Source organism: Colletotrichum costaricense, assembly GCF_030867565.1.
Source record: "Colletotrichum costaricense strain IMI 309622 chromosome Unknown Scaffold_10.1, whole genome shotgun sequence".
Lineage (NCBI taxonomy): Eukaryota > Fungi > Ascomycota > Sordariomycetes > Glomerellales > Glomerellaceae > Colletotrichum > Colletotrichum costaricense.
The window spans coordinates 226,393-239,732 of record NW_026848239.1 but is presented as its reverse complement, the minus strand read 5'-3'; the positions used below and the strand labels follow the sequence as shown (position 1 = coordinate 239,732).

Below are 13,340 nucleotides of genomic sequence, written 5' to 3'. Positions count from 1 at the left end.
CTGGCCTTCGAAGCTGAAGTTCGCAACCGAATGATTGTGGGAACCGCGAAGCACGACAACCCTGGGTTAGGGCCGAAAATCACTTTGGGCAGCGATACGGCAGCCGCTAGGAGAAGAGAGTCTTGGCGTCTAGATGTAGGAGCAGAAGAGCCGAGTCAGTGCCAGTCCAGCGAGCAAGCTCGACCTGACACTTGGTAAACTAGCCATGTTTGGAGTCACAGTCAGCGTCGAGAAACCATTATCAACGATGGGCGTTCTGACTTTGGACACGCTGTTTCGCCTTACTGACTCTCAACGCGGAGAAAGGTCTTGGCGTCCAGATATAGGAGCAGAAGAGGAGGGTCAATGCCGTAAAAGAAGCTCTGGGCGGAGGGGAAGTCCAGCCAGTAAGCTCGACCGGATATTTGGCAAAGTAGGTGTAGGTTGAACTTATAGTCAATGCCAAAGAATCATTATCAGCGATGGGCGTTTTCAACTGCATGGTTTCGGACACGCCGTTTTGCCTTATTGACTCTCAATGTGAGGGGCCCAATCAAGAGAAGACTTACAGCTCAGTAGCATGGGCAGACACTGATCTCGGAGGCTTAGTCGGTATCAGTGATCAGTAAACAATTTCACCAGTGTCTCAATCATCTTCAACGTGAAATAGTCTTGACGACAGCCGTGAGTTTACTCGTTTATTAAATCGACTCCTACTCTCTTCAGAGACTCAACAGCCCACTCTGGATACTTTGACTTGTCGTAGTCGTAAAGATCGCCGAAGAACTGCCTAATAAGGGCAGGGTACCTGTCTTCGATAACAGCTTGCCGGATATCTTTCATGAGGTTCAGCTGATACCAGACGTTGTGTATGCTCAGCAGGTGAGCAGCGACCGTTTCCTTGCCCGCATTATGGTTGATGAAGGCCCTAGTCACACCTAGACCACCCTCGCCCTTCCGGCAACAGATACAGCCACATCCTTCCTCAATAGGGCCGTAGTCGTTCTCATATCGCCAGTTGCGAATGTTCAGTACGCCGTGCTTCGTGATTGCGTTGCCAAACCGGGCTGTCCGCGTCGGCCAGACACAGTCGAACATATCCGCTCCCAGGGCGACGCTCACAACCAAATCCTCGGGGTATCCGATACCCATGACATATCGAGGTTTGAGATCCGGCAGCAGCTCGGTACACGTCTCGACAACACGGCAGTAATCCGTCTTAGCCTCGCCACCACTCAGACCACCAATGGCGATGCCTGGGGTATCGCGCGCCAACATCTCCCGTGTGCACTCCCGTCGCATTTCGAGATCGAGACCGCCTTGGATGATGCAGAAGAGGTTCTGGGTCTTGGGGTTCTTGTGCGCTGCGATGCACCGATCCAACCATCTTACACTTCGCTCCATGGCCTCGCGCATACGGGCTGCGTCGGGTGATGTCGTGACAAGTACGTCGTCGAGCTGCATCATGATGTCGCTTCCAATCGAATTCTGCAGAGACATGGAGTGCTCTGGAGTCAAAAGCATGGGCGAACCATCGTGGGGGCTGAGGAAGCGCACACCCTCCTCAGTGATTTTCGCCAGCTTGAGGAGACTGACCATTTGGAAGCTATAGACTTAGTCAGTAACTGGTGAAGACCTTCGCAATCCAGTCAAGAAGGTATATGTACCCTCCACTATCCGTCAAAAGATTGTGTTTCCATCCTTGGAGCTTGTGCGCGCCGCCGATCTTGTCCAGTACGTCTTGGCCGGGCTTCAGGCCGAGATGGTAGGTGTTGTTCAGGCACAGGCGGCAGCCCGTCTCTTCAAGCTGCTCGGGAGTCAAGCCTTTGAGCGAAGCTTGTGTCGCGACAGGCATGAATATCGGAAGCTGGACCTGGCCGTGAGGAAGCGTCAGGATGGATGCGCGGGCTCTCGTTGTCTGGCCTAAACCGTTAACATGCGAACTAGGAATCACATGAAGATTGTGAGTCAAAGTACGGAGGTGGGGGATGCTTACTGAACAGCGAGCGACGAGCTCGAAGGTGAGAGCGGGCGAGGACCCGACATTGGTTGACGCCATCCTTTTCGCTATCCACATGAGCGATCGCGCAGTCCACAGGCTGCTGGCTGCGATGTGGCAGGAAGGGGGAAAGGGCTGAGTGCGGGTTGGCAAAATGCAATTCTCCAAATTCGAACCGCTACTCCGTAGACGATGCGCTTTCCCATCGGCGCTGGTGGGGCCGTTGAGTGTCCTTCCTGCCGAATGTCCCTCTAAATTTCAAACCCCATCCTATGTACCTGACCTTAAGCCTTAAAATACCGAGGTAGCTTCTGTGTGCCTCGCTAAGACCTGAAAATACTGTTCGAAGGCTTTTATCTAGTTCGAAATTTGCAAATTGTCGGAGTATTCAACTTCGCAAAGTTCCCTCGCTGTCTCTACCACTCGAAGCCTCTGAGACTGGAGGCCCAGTGTCTCTTATCCCTTAATTGGTTTAGACTGTGCACCATACATGGACATTTCGGGTGACAGTGGAGAGAAGCAGGAGAAACGACAGGGGTAGCTCTCACCCAATCAGGTACGCCGGCTTCTTCCGCACTCCAATTGAAATTTCTCACGCAACGATGCACGCTCGTCACCCGTTCCGCGATACATACGACTGACGACGACCAAGCTCAGTAGAGAGCTTCGCCAGCCGCCATGTCTGCCCGAATGTCGCCCGGAGGGGCGCTGCTGAGATCATCTCGGATGTTCTCTGTGCCCAAGCCGCTCCCTCAACCCGGAGGTCAAGCAGCTGCCATCGCTCGATACGCATCCCCGACGGCGACCGCGCCTTATCCCACGCACCAATCCATCACCACTACCGAATCCTCGAGGGCCCTTGGTGACTGGGGCTTCAAGCGCTCCCTGCCTCTTCGATCCACGACCAAGTCATCGACCCCCGTTGTCCGCATCAAGGATATTGACTGCTTCGAAAACGTCACCGATTACACCTCCGCCGCGGACCACACCTTGTCTCTTCAGAAGTTCCACGAGCTCAACCTGCCCGTCACACTACCTGGCACCAACCGGTCGCGTCTCGGTGGTATCCACATTGGAGCGAAATCTGTATTCGAAGACGATGGTGACTTCACTACTGTCAAGCGTAACGGCGAAAACGAGGAGAAGAGGTGGAAGTTCCAGGGCCCCTGGTTGGCTGGCCTCACTGAGGGCGAATTCAACGCATACCTGCGCAAGGCTGTCCGCAACAAGCGAGCATCATTCCGCAACTTCCTGCGGAAGCGTATTGCATCCGATGAAACGAGCAAGCAGCGTCAGAAATCCCTGGAGGCTGGAGAGAACGCTCCCGCAGCTCTTCGTGCAGGCGACGTAACGGAAGAGCAACTCACAGAGTACATTCGCAAGTTGCGCAACGACCGCATCACCTTGTACTCACTTGTCGGCGAATTCTTGGACCTTGCTCCCCTGAACCCGCCCAGCTCGTTGACCGACTTCAGCAAGTCGACGGAAAAGACCAAGCGCCCTAGCTTGTACGCTGAGCATGGCCCGCCCGCTTCTCACCCCTCTGGCGGTATCTCATACCTCCGCACATCCAACTTCGCCGAGAACCACCCAGTATACGGCCCCCAGGCGCAACATACCCCCGTCCTGGCTCGTATCGTCGCCCCGAGATCAGGAGCCAACAGCGCCAAGCTGGGCGTCGGCGGTTTCATCACGGATGTTCCCCAGGGCGATACAGCTTTCAACCACAGAGCTTTCGTTGGACGCAACAACAAGGTGGCTGGTGTTGTCACTTTCGACCCCGATATCAAGGGAGGCGCCAAGGCCTACGTTTCGCCTACGTCGGCTCGCATTGACTCAGACGGTTGTGTCCAAATCACCGTTGGCGAGGCTAATGAAGAGGCCCAGCTCATTCTGAAGGAGTTGGTTGGAAAGGCCAAGATCTACAACGACAAGACCGAGGTAGAAGCACCCGCACCGGCCCGCAGATTCATCCGAAATGTGCACACCAACAACCAAAGACCGGGAACCAGCGCGGTGGGCAGCTCGAAGAGCTACGGTCTTGACTCTTGAGGGTGGTGAAGATAGCGTTGGAAGCGCTTCTAGTCATAAGACTAGGCGCGAATGAGCCTAGGATAGTAGAGCATGGAGTTGAGTCACACTATGAAGAAACCATCTTTGTATGGCGTTCGCATGTGTGCCGAGTGTACTATGTATGGTATTGTAAAATAAGAAGAATACAACGCAAATTTCGACACTTTCTTGACAGTCTATGATCGTTAAGGAGCAATCGTACTACTAATCTAGCCAAGATAAGGTACTTCAGCTTGTTGCAATACCTACTTGTACCTGGCCGTCGGCGGGAATAGAGGCCAGAGAATATCTTCAACTGCCAAATTATGCTTTTCCGAGAATGGGGGCGCAACTCTTCCAATTCGACGCAATTGTGCATCCTTGGAAGGACCCAGCAGTAAGACGAGAGCCTCGTGTTATATCGGCTCCGTACCAAGGAATGAACCCAATCCGGATCCGAGTGGGGCACCGATTCCTGCCTCGTCCCAGCCATCCACAAGATCACGTGTGATTACATATGCATGCCCCCATGGCCTGTGCACCGAAACTCCCGCTCCCCACACCACGGCCCTAAATTTCGTGTAAAGATATCAAAATTGCATCTGCCCAGCGAAACTTATCGTGAACATCTCGACCGACCAGCCTCACTAACCGACCAACTCCCTCCACCCAGCCAAATACCCCCCTTCCGTTGAGTCAGTACCGCCAAAATGGGTCGCGTTCGCACCAAGACCGTCAAGAAGTCCGCCAAGGTCATCATTGAGCGGTACTACCCCAGACTCACCCTGGACTTCGAGACCAACAAGCGCATCTGCGATGAGATCGCCATCATCGCCTCCAAGCGTCTCCGCAACAAGGTCAGCAAAAGATAGCCACCCAGACGCAACATACGAGTTGGACGAACGAAGGTCCCCGTGAGACCGCTTCCAAACATCGGTGTTGGGGATACGGAAAGGTTGAGAGGGCAAAATTGCTGACTGGAGTGAAATTACAGATTGCTGGCTACACCACCCACTTGATGAAGCGTATCCAGCGTGGTCCCGTCCGCGGTATCTCCTTCAAGCTTCAGGAGGAGGAGCGTGAGCGCAAGGATCAGTTCGTCCCCGAGGTCTCCGCCCTCGACTTCACCCAGAACACCGAGAGCGGCCAGCTCGAGGTCGATGTCGAGACCAAGGACCTTCTCAAGCACCTCGGCGTACGTCTCAACCTCTACTTTGATTCGAAATGATGTCCCCCAATACTGACTATCGCGCCCTGCAGTTCGACGCTATCCCCGTCAACGTCACTCCCGTCGGCCAGACCCAGGTCCAGGAGCGCGGAGGCCGCTTCGGTGGCCGCCCCCCTCGCCGCGACTAAATTTCAGTCGTGGTCGATTGTGGATAAGGAAAATTGGGTGGTTTTTAACGGACTTTTACGGCAAACGGCATATGATGATACACATTGCTACAGGCGTCTTACGGACGGTAGTGAGTTCACACTAGGAACTTCCACAAAGAAAAGTTCTGTTTTCCCACTCAAGGTGTCGCCGATTCTCTAGGGTAATTCCGGAGATGACGCTTGACTGCCAATCTTCTATCCCTCTCTTGCGTACCGTGATGCTGTCCCTCTGACCTTGTAGCTCAACTGAGCCTCCCGTTGAAATGCAGCTAGTTTATGAAACTAGGCCTGCTGTGCATATAGTGATTAAACTTTCGAATCGGTGTGCCTTTGGGTATCAAATCTATCTATATAGAGCGACCGATCATTGCGACGCCTAAATGAGCTCCTCCCACGCTTCAATCATCTCTGGTATCCTCCCGCCCGTAGAATTACATCATGACATTTCTTGGTCACGTTGTGCCTCAAATTGGGAAGCCTCAGCAATGGCCTGCGCCTTGCCAGCTCCCGGTCTGTGTCCCTCAACAAATAAATGGGAGTCGTCTGGATCTCCAAACACGCCATGCTCTGTTGGTGGCTTGACCTCCCTCTCCCTGATGGCAAGAGTGAAAGTATTACCAGGCTGTCCCGTCTCCCGTGTCTCTCCTCTCTCCAAGGCCAATGTGGCAGACTCGTCGGCCGCCCTCCTGCCCTCCTCCAGCTTCAAACTTGCGAGGTCGCGCGAAGCCTGTGATGCAGGGTCCTCCTGCCTCGCCTTCTCCTCTCCATACAGCTCAATCTCAATATCCGGCAACCCCGCCCGCTCCCACGCAGCCGATTCGTTCAGCTGCACCTTGATATACATGGCCCTGCGCTGGCAGTCCTTGGAGCACCACTTCTCCGACTGCTTGCGATTGACGATATCAAAGTCTGCCTTGCCAAAGTTGACGAGCCTCCACTCGCCACCTTTGGAGGCCATCGGCTTCGGCTGCGCGCAGAGGGTGTACCCGCACAAGCCGTTGACGTTGCGCTCCTCGATGAGGTCGTCGTAGTCGGAGGGCTGGAAGAGGCGGATGCCGGCCTTGAAGTCGGCGACGTCGCGTGGGGAAGGGTTGGCGGCGGAGAAGGTTCTGCTGCCGCGCTCGGTGGGGTACTCGGAGAGCTCGGCCAGGCTCTCGAGGATCTGGAGCTCTAGGTCCTTGCGCTGCTGAATGATGCGGGCGTGCTGGAGGGCGATTTCGCGGGGGTCTTGTTTTCGGGGATTGAGGACAGCGTTGGCGGCGCCGCTGCCGGAGGCGGTGGCTCCGGCTGCTGCCTTTTTGAGGATGCCCTTCAGTGGCCGGGCATCGGTAGCCATGGTGGATGTTGTTTGGTACGTGAGGTGGTTGTGGGAGGGGTTCGTCTAGCTTGTGTGCGGCGCGTCGTCTTATGTTTCCCTGTAGGAGCTTCGAGCTCGGCGATGGAAGGTGGTAGAGCCTTTGAAAAATGACTATACGGTGCGCGGAAGGGAAAATGTTGTCGTGGCTACGCGTGTGAGACAGGCTGGAATTAAGATACGATGCGTGGTGGTGAGTGTAGATTGAAGACGTGAACAAGTGAAAATTGTTAAGCAATTGGAGAATGTTCGATCCCGCAAGTGTTACTGTCGGGAATATACACCCCACCCTTCGCACCAAGAGCACTCCCAATCGAGAATCCGCTGTTAGGCATGGAAGCACGCAAGCTGAAGCAAAGCACCAGGGCCGTAGTACGTACCTCCTGCCACCACCCGGCTGCCGCCACGATTGAGGGGGAACAGTCAACAGCCGCCAAGACTTTTACACTCAGGCACATTGGTGTGACGGGTTGACCAGGCGCTTTGCTGGCGAGAGTGTGGCTCGGGGTGCTCGGGTGGCTTGAGCGGCCGTAACTCCGTCCCTCCGCTTCCAAGTTCCCCCCCTCCATTCCCAGCTGCTCCCCCATGTCCGCGGCCCTCTCGACCCCTCGACTGGACTTCTGGGGAGGATTTCGATTGGCTAAAGCGGCTGAAGAAACGTAGCGCATCTTCCGTCCGCTCTCACACCTCCAACACTGGACTGGAACTGGACTTGGTTTGACTGTTTGGCCTCGTGTTAACACCGGGCTTGCCCTGCGCCACGGTCGAGTGACCTGGTCAAGCTCCTTCAGGTCATCTCGTAATGCACTACTATTGTTCCGTTGCACCATGTCGTGGGACCGTCCAATGCCTGGAACTCGCTTTGCTGGCTTACCTCAACTTGACCTCACACTGCAGTTGCCATGAAGGTTAGGTGCCTAACCTAGCTGTTCCTTTACATTGATCTGCTTCTCTACGGAACCCTCTCTGGCCAACCACAATTTGCGCGAGGCACCAGCTGGCCGAACCACATGCGCCTGATCTATATTGGTCCTGCGGTTGTTCCCGTTCGCTGCTGTTGAGTATTGATATTGCTAAGGTATTCCGACCTCCACAAGGGCATAGCCTGGGGTGTAGCATTGTGAAGTGTTGCAGCTAACGGTGATGGACTTCCAACTCTTATAGAATTCTATGAAAAGTCCGGCCGAAGCGCAGAATGCAGACGCAGGCGACAAATGACATGCGATAGACTTCTCTGCCCGTTCTTTAGATGACCGTTATGGTGAACCCCTGCCCTTAGCACCCCATCGCATCGCCTGCTATTTGATACTGAATATGAATTTGTGAAGCAAAGACAGTCCAGTTCAACAGCGACAAAACAGATCAGAACACAGTGGCCATCCACGTAGAGCAGAAAATGAATACCAACCATGATATTCATACAGTGTACTCAAATCCAGGGTTGCAGTGTGTCTAGGCAGACGCATCCTACCCGAAGAGCCCATCTCACCCGCATAGCGCATTGCGGCTCCAGAGTACCCAATATGCACCACATACAACCCCCAAAACTTAGCTCACCTTAGGTACGACACACCAAGGTAAAGATGGACAAAGAGCCACCTGAACAGGAAAAGAGAATGCATTTGTCAACGGGGTGTCTGGGGCTGCATACATGACTCTTGTGTTTGCATAGTGCAGACTTCCCAGGCAGGGCCCCCAATTGCCCCGACACATTGAACTAAGAGAGTTACAAGTTCATGCGCTGACGTCGACACGCCAACTTGTAGATCCCTCCACCCCCGTCCGTCCCTTCCTCACAGCCTCCTTCTCCGACTGCCCGCCCCCCCTTCCTCCCCAAGTCCCCCCTCGCTGAGTTTGAGAAATCGCCAGCGCAGTCGCAACGCAACCCGCTCAACCTCACACACCGTCATCATCCACCTTTGTCATTTGTTTTTCCACCCTCACGGGCTCTTACTTCGCACATCGCATTCCGTTGTTGATGTAGCTACCGCCCCGAATCTGACCTTTCGTGTCTTTTCGCTTCTAGTCGTAGCTACTATTACTGCGTACCTTACTGCTGCTACTGCTGCTGCAACCAACAGCCCACGCAAGGTCCAAGCTGCTGACGACGTTCCGATTCCGTTGCCCCACACCATAGAGCTCCAGCGTCGCTCGCTCTGACCTGCGGCACCCAACTCCTCTTTCGACCGTCTAGGTGTTCGCATCCCACAAACACACCGACAACAAGCCAAACCGACGACAACGACGATATCGACGAAGACGACGGACTATCCCGACCATTGCCGGCCATGTCGACCGCCCCTTTCAGGGTCAAGGCCCTGTTCGAATACTCCTCGCCCCACGAGGATGACCTTCAGTTCCCCGCCGGCGTCATCATCACCGTGACCGACGAGGAGGATGCTGATTGGTATACTGGCGAGTATGTCGACGACTCTGGCGCCAAGCACGAAGGAATCTTTCCTCGCAATTTTGTCGAGAAATTCGAGCCCCAGGCCCCGCCTCGCCCAACGAGAACTCGAACCAAGAAAGAGGCCGAGGTCACGTCCCCCATCTCGGAGGCGCCCGCCCCAGTTCCTCAATCCGAGCCTCAACCCACCCAAGAAGCTCACGCCGAGGTCGAGAAACCTACGCCATCCCCGGCCGCTGCCGTGCCTGCCTCGCCCGAAGCACCCGCAGCTCCCGAGCCCGAGCCTGTAAAGGCACCTGAGCCAATCCCCGAACCGACCCCGGTAGCTCCGGCTCCCAGAACTGAGTCCCCCGCAGCTACGTCGCCTCCCATCGCCAAGGCAGCGCCTGCTTCATCAAAGCCCGGCCCGCCGCCCAAGCCGTCCAGCAATGCCTTCAAGGATCGCATTGCTGCATTCAACAAAGCCTCGGCCGCTCCTATTACGCCCTTTAAGCCGAGCGGGCTAGCCCAAGGTTCCTATCACATCAAGAAGCCGTTTGTGGCTCCTCCTCCTAGCCGCAATGCATATGTTCCCCCGCCTACGCAGGCACCGGTTGCAAAGGTCTACCGAAGAGACGAGGACCCGGAAATTCTGGAAAGAGAGGCAGAGGCCCAGGAGAACGCTGAGAAGGCCGGCATGGCTCCTGGTCCCTCTGGCGAAGATGGTGAGGATGCGCCGAAGCCGACCACCTTGAAGGAGCGCATTGCTCTTCTTCAGAGACAACAACAGGAACAAGCACAGCGTAACGCCGAGGCCGCTGCCAAAAAGAAGGCTGCACGACCACCACCTAAGAAGCGCACCGACAGCCAGGAGGCTTCTGAGGATGCCGGCGCTGCTCCTGCCCCTGCACCTGAGGGCGATACGGAGGAGGTAGCAGGCCGGAGCTCGATAGATTCAGCTCGTGTGCCGCCCGCGCCCCGCCGCAAGCCTTCCAAGGGCCCTGCTGCCGAGAGCTACCATGACGGCAATGAAGCGGACATGTCTGGGGCTGGCGACACTACCGAAGGCCCTGAGGATCTCACCGAACGCGACGATAGTGACGCGGCTCCACGGCCTGTCCTGCGGCCCCAAGTCGCTTCTCCTATCGAAGCAAGAAAAGAGGAGGACGCAGCCGATGAGCAGGGCGGAGATGAGGAAGAAGAGGAGGAGGACGATATTGACCCCGAGGTTCGCAGGAAGGAGGAGCTCAGAGCCAGGATGGCGAAAATGAGCGGCGGCATGGGAATGCACGGCATGTTTGGAATTCCAATGGCTGCTCCAGCTATACCCAAGAAGAAGAAGACTATCGAGAAGCCAGTGGAGGCATCTCCGACGGAGGAGCACGAAGAGGAGACATCGCCTACAAGCCGTGTCGCCGTACCGGGCATGATGGCATTGCCAGGGCTGAGCGCACCCAAACGTCAAGAAGAGGCTACTGAGCCTGAGCCGCCAACATCCCCTAGAGCGCCACCTCCGCCTCCACGAACAATTGAAGTCGACGATGACAGAGACGAGCCAATTACGAGCCCACCTCCCAGTCGTGAGTAAAAGACGGTTATTGTCTTAGTTGCATTTGCTAATTTTGCGAAAGTCCCTGCCCGTGAGCCCGCAGGAGCTCCTCCTGTTCCAGGATCCCGGCCCGCGGCGCCGCCCGTTCCCAGCGATTGTAAGTCCTTGACCCCGTGTTAGTTCGCTTCAAGACAATGGCTCATAGTACTCCAGCTCGACCCGCTACCTCTGGGCTCAAATCTCCCAGTGATGGCTCAGTATCCGACGATGAGCTATCAGGAGGTGTCCTAGACACTCCCAAGGCCGAAGAAGCGCGAGCACCCCCGCCACTGCCGCCAGTTGCAACCGCCGCACGCTCGCCACCTCCCATTCCCGGCTCCGAATTCTCACCAACATCTCCCACCAGCTCCTCGGGCAAGCGGATGAGCAGAATTCCGCCTCCTATCCCTGGAGCTGCTCCTCCTATCCCTACAGCACAATCGCGACCGCCTCCCCCACCACCTCCAGGCGGTAGTCTGAGCCGTCAGTCGACGCAGGATATGCACGTCGCATCACCCATATCACCACCGATCAGACCTCCTCAACAGGGTGACGATGAGGACGAGGCTACAGAGTATGAGGGAGATTACGATACTGACATTGCGTCGTCGGTTCCCCACAAAGACGCACTCAAATCTCACGCCAGGGACTCCAGTCTCGACGACAACACGCCAGTCAGATCACCCACATCCCCAGCCCTACCACCGACCATGCCGCCACCTATCCCGACTGGCCCGCCGCCTAGAGCTGCTCCGCCACCGGTGCCGACGGCTGATAAGCGCCGCTCTGTGGATGTACCGCGAACAGCTCCTCCTCCCCCTCCGCCAGCAAGGGACGATGACGAGTACGACCCCTATAACTACTCCACCCAAAAGCTACCGTACTCTCAGCGTACCCCAAAGATTGAAGAGGAGGGATACTTCCAGGATGATGCTCCGCCGTTGCCATCGCCGTCTCACACGAGAGCCCCGCCTCCCGCCCCTCCCGCTGGCCGGTCTCGCCAATCACTGGATGTGTCACGAGCCTCCATGTCTCAGCGACGTTCTATGGATGCGCACCGACCGTCCATGTCCACAGAATCAGGCTTCATCGCTAACAACGTCGATTTGGCCAAGCAAAGTGGTTGGTGGCGTCAGGACAAGACGGTACCTCCCGTTTTCCAGGGTAGAAAGGACTTGTATTATGAGACGGACGACTCGACATCAGGCTCGATTGTCACACGCACCATTTATGTGCTCTTCCAAGATTACTCGCAGACGATCATCACCGTGGAGTACGATCAGAATAACGCTGCCGATGTTCAGCTGGATCAACGGCATGATCCGCCTCCAAGAGCCTTGCGACAGGATGAGCTCGAGCAATCGTATGAACGATTTGGACGACCAATCTCTGAAGCGGTCGTCTCCAAGAAGGAAACGATTGTTGGCGACGGAACGCCGCAAGGCCTTATTCATGAACTCTTGAAGCCTTTCAATGATGCTCTGGCGCCAATTGGAACCAGAGCTTATGGCGCGCTCGTTTACTCCAACATGGCCAATGCCTCCACACAACAAAATGACCAGATCCGACCTGGAGATATCATTTCCATTCGGAACGCTCGGTTCCAGGGCAAACACGGCCCCATGCATGCCAAGTATTCAATGGAGGTCGGCAAGCCTGACCACGTGGCGGTTGTATCGGAATGGGATGGCACAAAAAAGAAGGTTCGCGCCTGGGAACAGGGCCGCGAAAGCAAGAAGAACAAGGTTGAAAGCTTCAAGCTGGACGACTTGCGTAGTGGTGAGGTTAAAATCTGGCGGGTGATGCCCCGGAGCTGGGTGGGATGGAACAGCCCGTCTTAGGAGATGTGCTGGGAGCCCCCACGGCAGCCGACGCTACGAAGACGGACGACGGTCGGCTCGCTGAAGAGGGACTACTCGCCTCTACGACGAAGACACCGACTGGGAGTCCACGGTTACGACGGATCGGTCTGATGCATCTATTGCGCGTTCAAGGAGAGGATGGGAGATAGACTGTGATCTTTCTTCATCTCGCTCGTCCTCGTGTTATTCATTGGCTATACGCCCCTCCCGCAGCATAGTTTGCTTTAGGAACCTAGTAGCAACGCATTGATTCTATTTTGTCGACTCTTGTAGTTTGATTGACGCCGCTGTGAGTGTGATCCTTGGTCCGGGTATGTGAGGATGTTGATATACTTGCGTCTTCTGTTCTTTCGTTCGGTGGGTCTCTGCTTTACATTGTTTTACTCAAATCTGGCCCATATCAGTCTTCTTACCTGTCCCCGACCCAACTCGAAGGAGCCAGTGCGGCGGGTGTGAGCGTGGGCCCCCCGTTATCTGTGATGTTCTTCGCAGTCTGCGTTCTTTTGTGAGAAATGAGATGTAAGCCTTTTCTTCCATTGAGGATCACTACGCTGGAAAGTGAAGACGGTCTTTCTCTTCTAGTTCAGCGCAGAATGGGATTTACTCTATCATTCTTGCAGGAGCAAAGAAGAGAGTTTGGCATTCAGGCTGGACCTCTGGTTGAAGTGGGCATTCATGACCTACCTAGTAATAAGACGTATTTTAAGCACCAAAGTGAGAAAGAAAAGAAAGAAGATAAAGTA

The 13,340-nt window shown here is 55.4% G+C and overlaps 5 protein-coding genes across 5 annotated transcripts; 3 read left to right on the top strand and 2 right to left on the bottom strand.

Moving 5' to 3' along the window:
* Positions 1 to 669: 669 nt before the first annotated feature.
* On the bottom strand, positions 670 to 2,038 carry CCOS01_09678 (queuine tRNA-ribosyltransferase; the record flags this gene model as incomplete). Its single annotated transcript, XM_060457835.1, has 3 exons — positions 670 to 1,585; positions 1,647 to 1,897; positions 1,976 to 2,038. The coding sequence occupies 3 exons, from the start codon at positions 2,036 to 2,038 to the stop codon at positions 670 to 672; spliced, it is 1,230 nt and encodes a 409-aa protein (XP_060311000.1).
* Positions 2,039 to 2,656: 618 nt separating this feature from the next.
* Positions 2,657 to 4,030, top strand: CCOS01_09677 (uncharacterized protein; the record flags this gene model as incomplete). Its single annotated transcript, XM_060457834.1, has 1 exon — positions 2,657 to 4,030. The coding sequence occupies one exon, from the start codon at positions 2,657 to 2,659 to the stop codon at positions 4,028 to 4,030; it is 1,374 nt and encodes a 457-aa protein (XP_060310999.1).
* A 710-nt stretch (positions 4,031 to 4,740) lies between these two features.
* CCOS01_09676 (40S ribosomal protein S17) lies at positions 4,741 to 5,386 on the top strand (the record flags this gene model as incomplete). Its single annotated transcript, XM_060457833.1, has 3 exons — positions 4,741 to 4,887; positions 5,025 to 5,225; positions 5,291 to 5,386. The coding sequence occupies 3 exons, from the start codon at positions 4,741 to 4,743 to the stop codon at positions 5,384 to 5,386; spliced, it is 444 nt and encodes a 147-aa protein (XP_060310998.1).
* A 457-nt stretch (positions 5,387 to 5,843) lies between these two features.
* Positions 5,844 to 6,743, bottom strand: CCOS01_09675 (Rtr1/RPAP2 family protein; the record flags this gene model as incomplete). The annotated part of the gene is made up of 1 exon (XM_060457832.1): positions 5,844 to 6,743. One exon carries the CDS (start codon positions 6,741 to 6,743, stop codon positions 5,844 to 5,846), a length of 900 nt encoding a protein of 299 aa, XP_060310997.1.
* A 2,156-nt stretch (positions 6,744 to 8,899) lies between these two features.
* On the top strand, positions 8,900 to 12,576 carry CCOS01_09674 (SH3 domain-containing protein; the record flags this gene model as incomplete). The annotated part of the gene is made up of 3 exons (XM_060457831.1): positions 8,900 to 10,727; positions 10,779 to 10,853; positions 10,910 to 12,576. Coding segments are annotated over 3 exons (3,570 nt in total), but the record flags the coding sequence as incomplete, so codon positions are not given.
* Between the last annotated feature and the right edge of the window lie 764 nt (positions 12,577 to 13,340).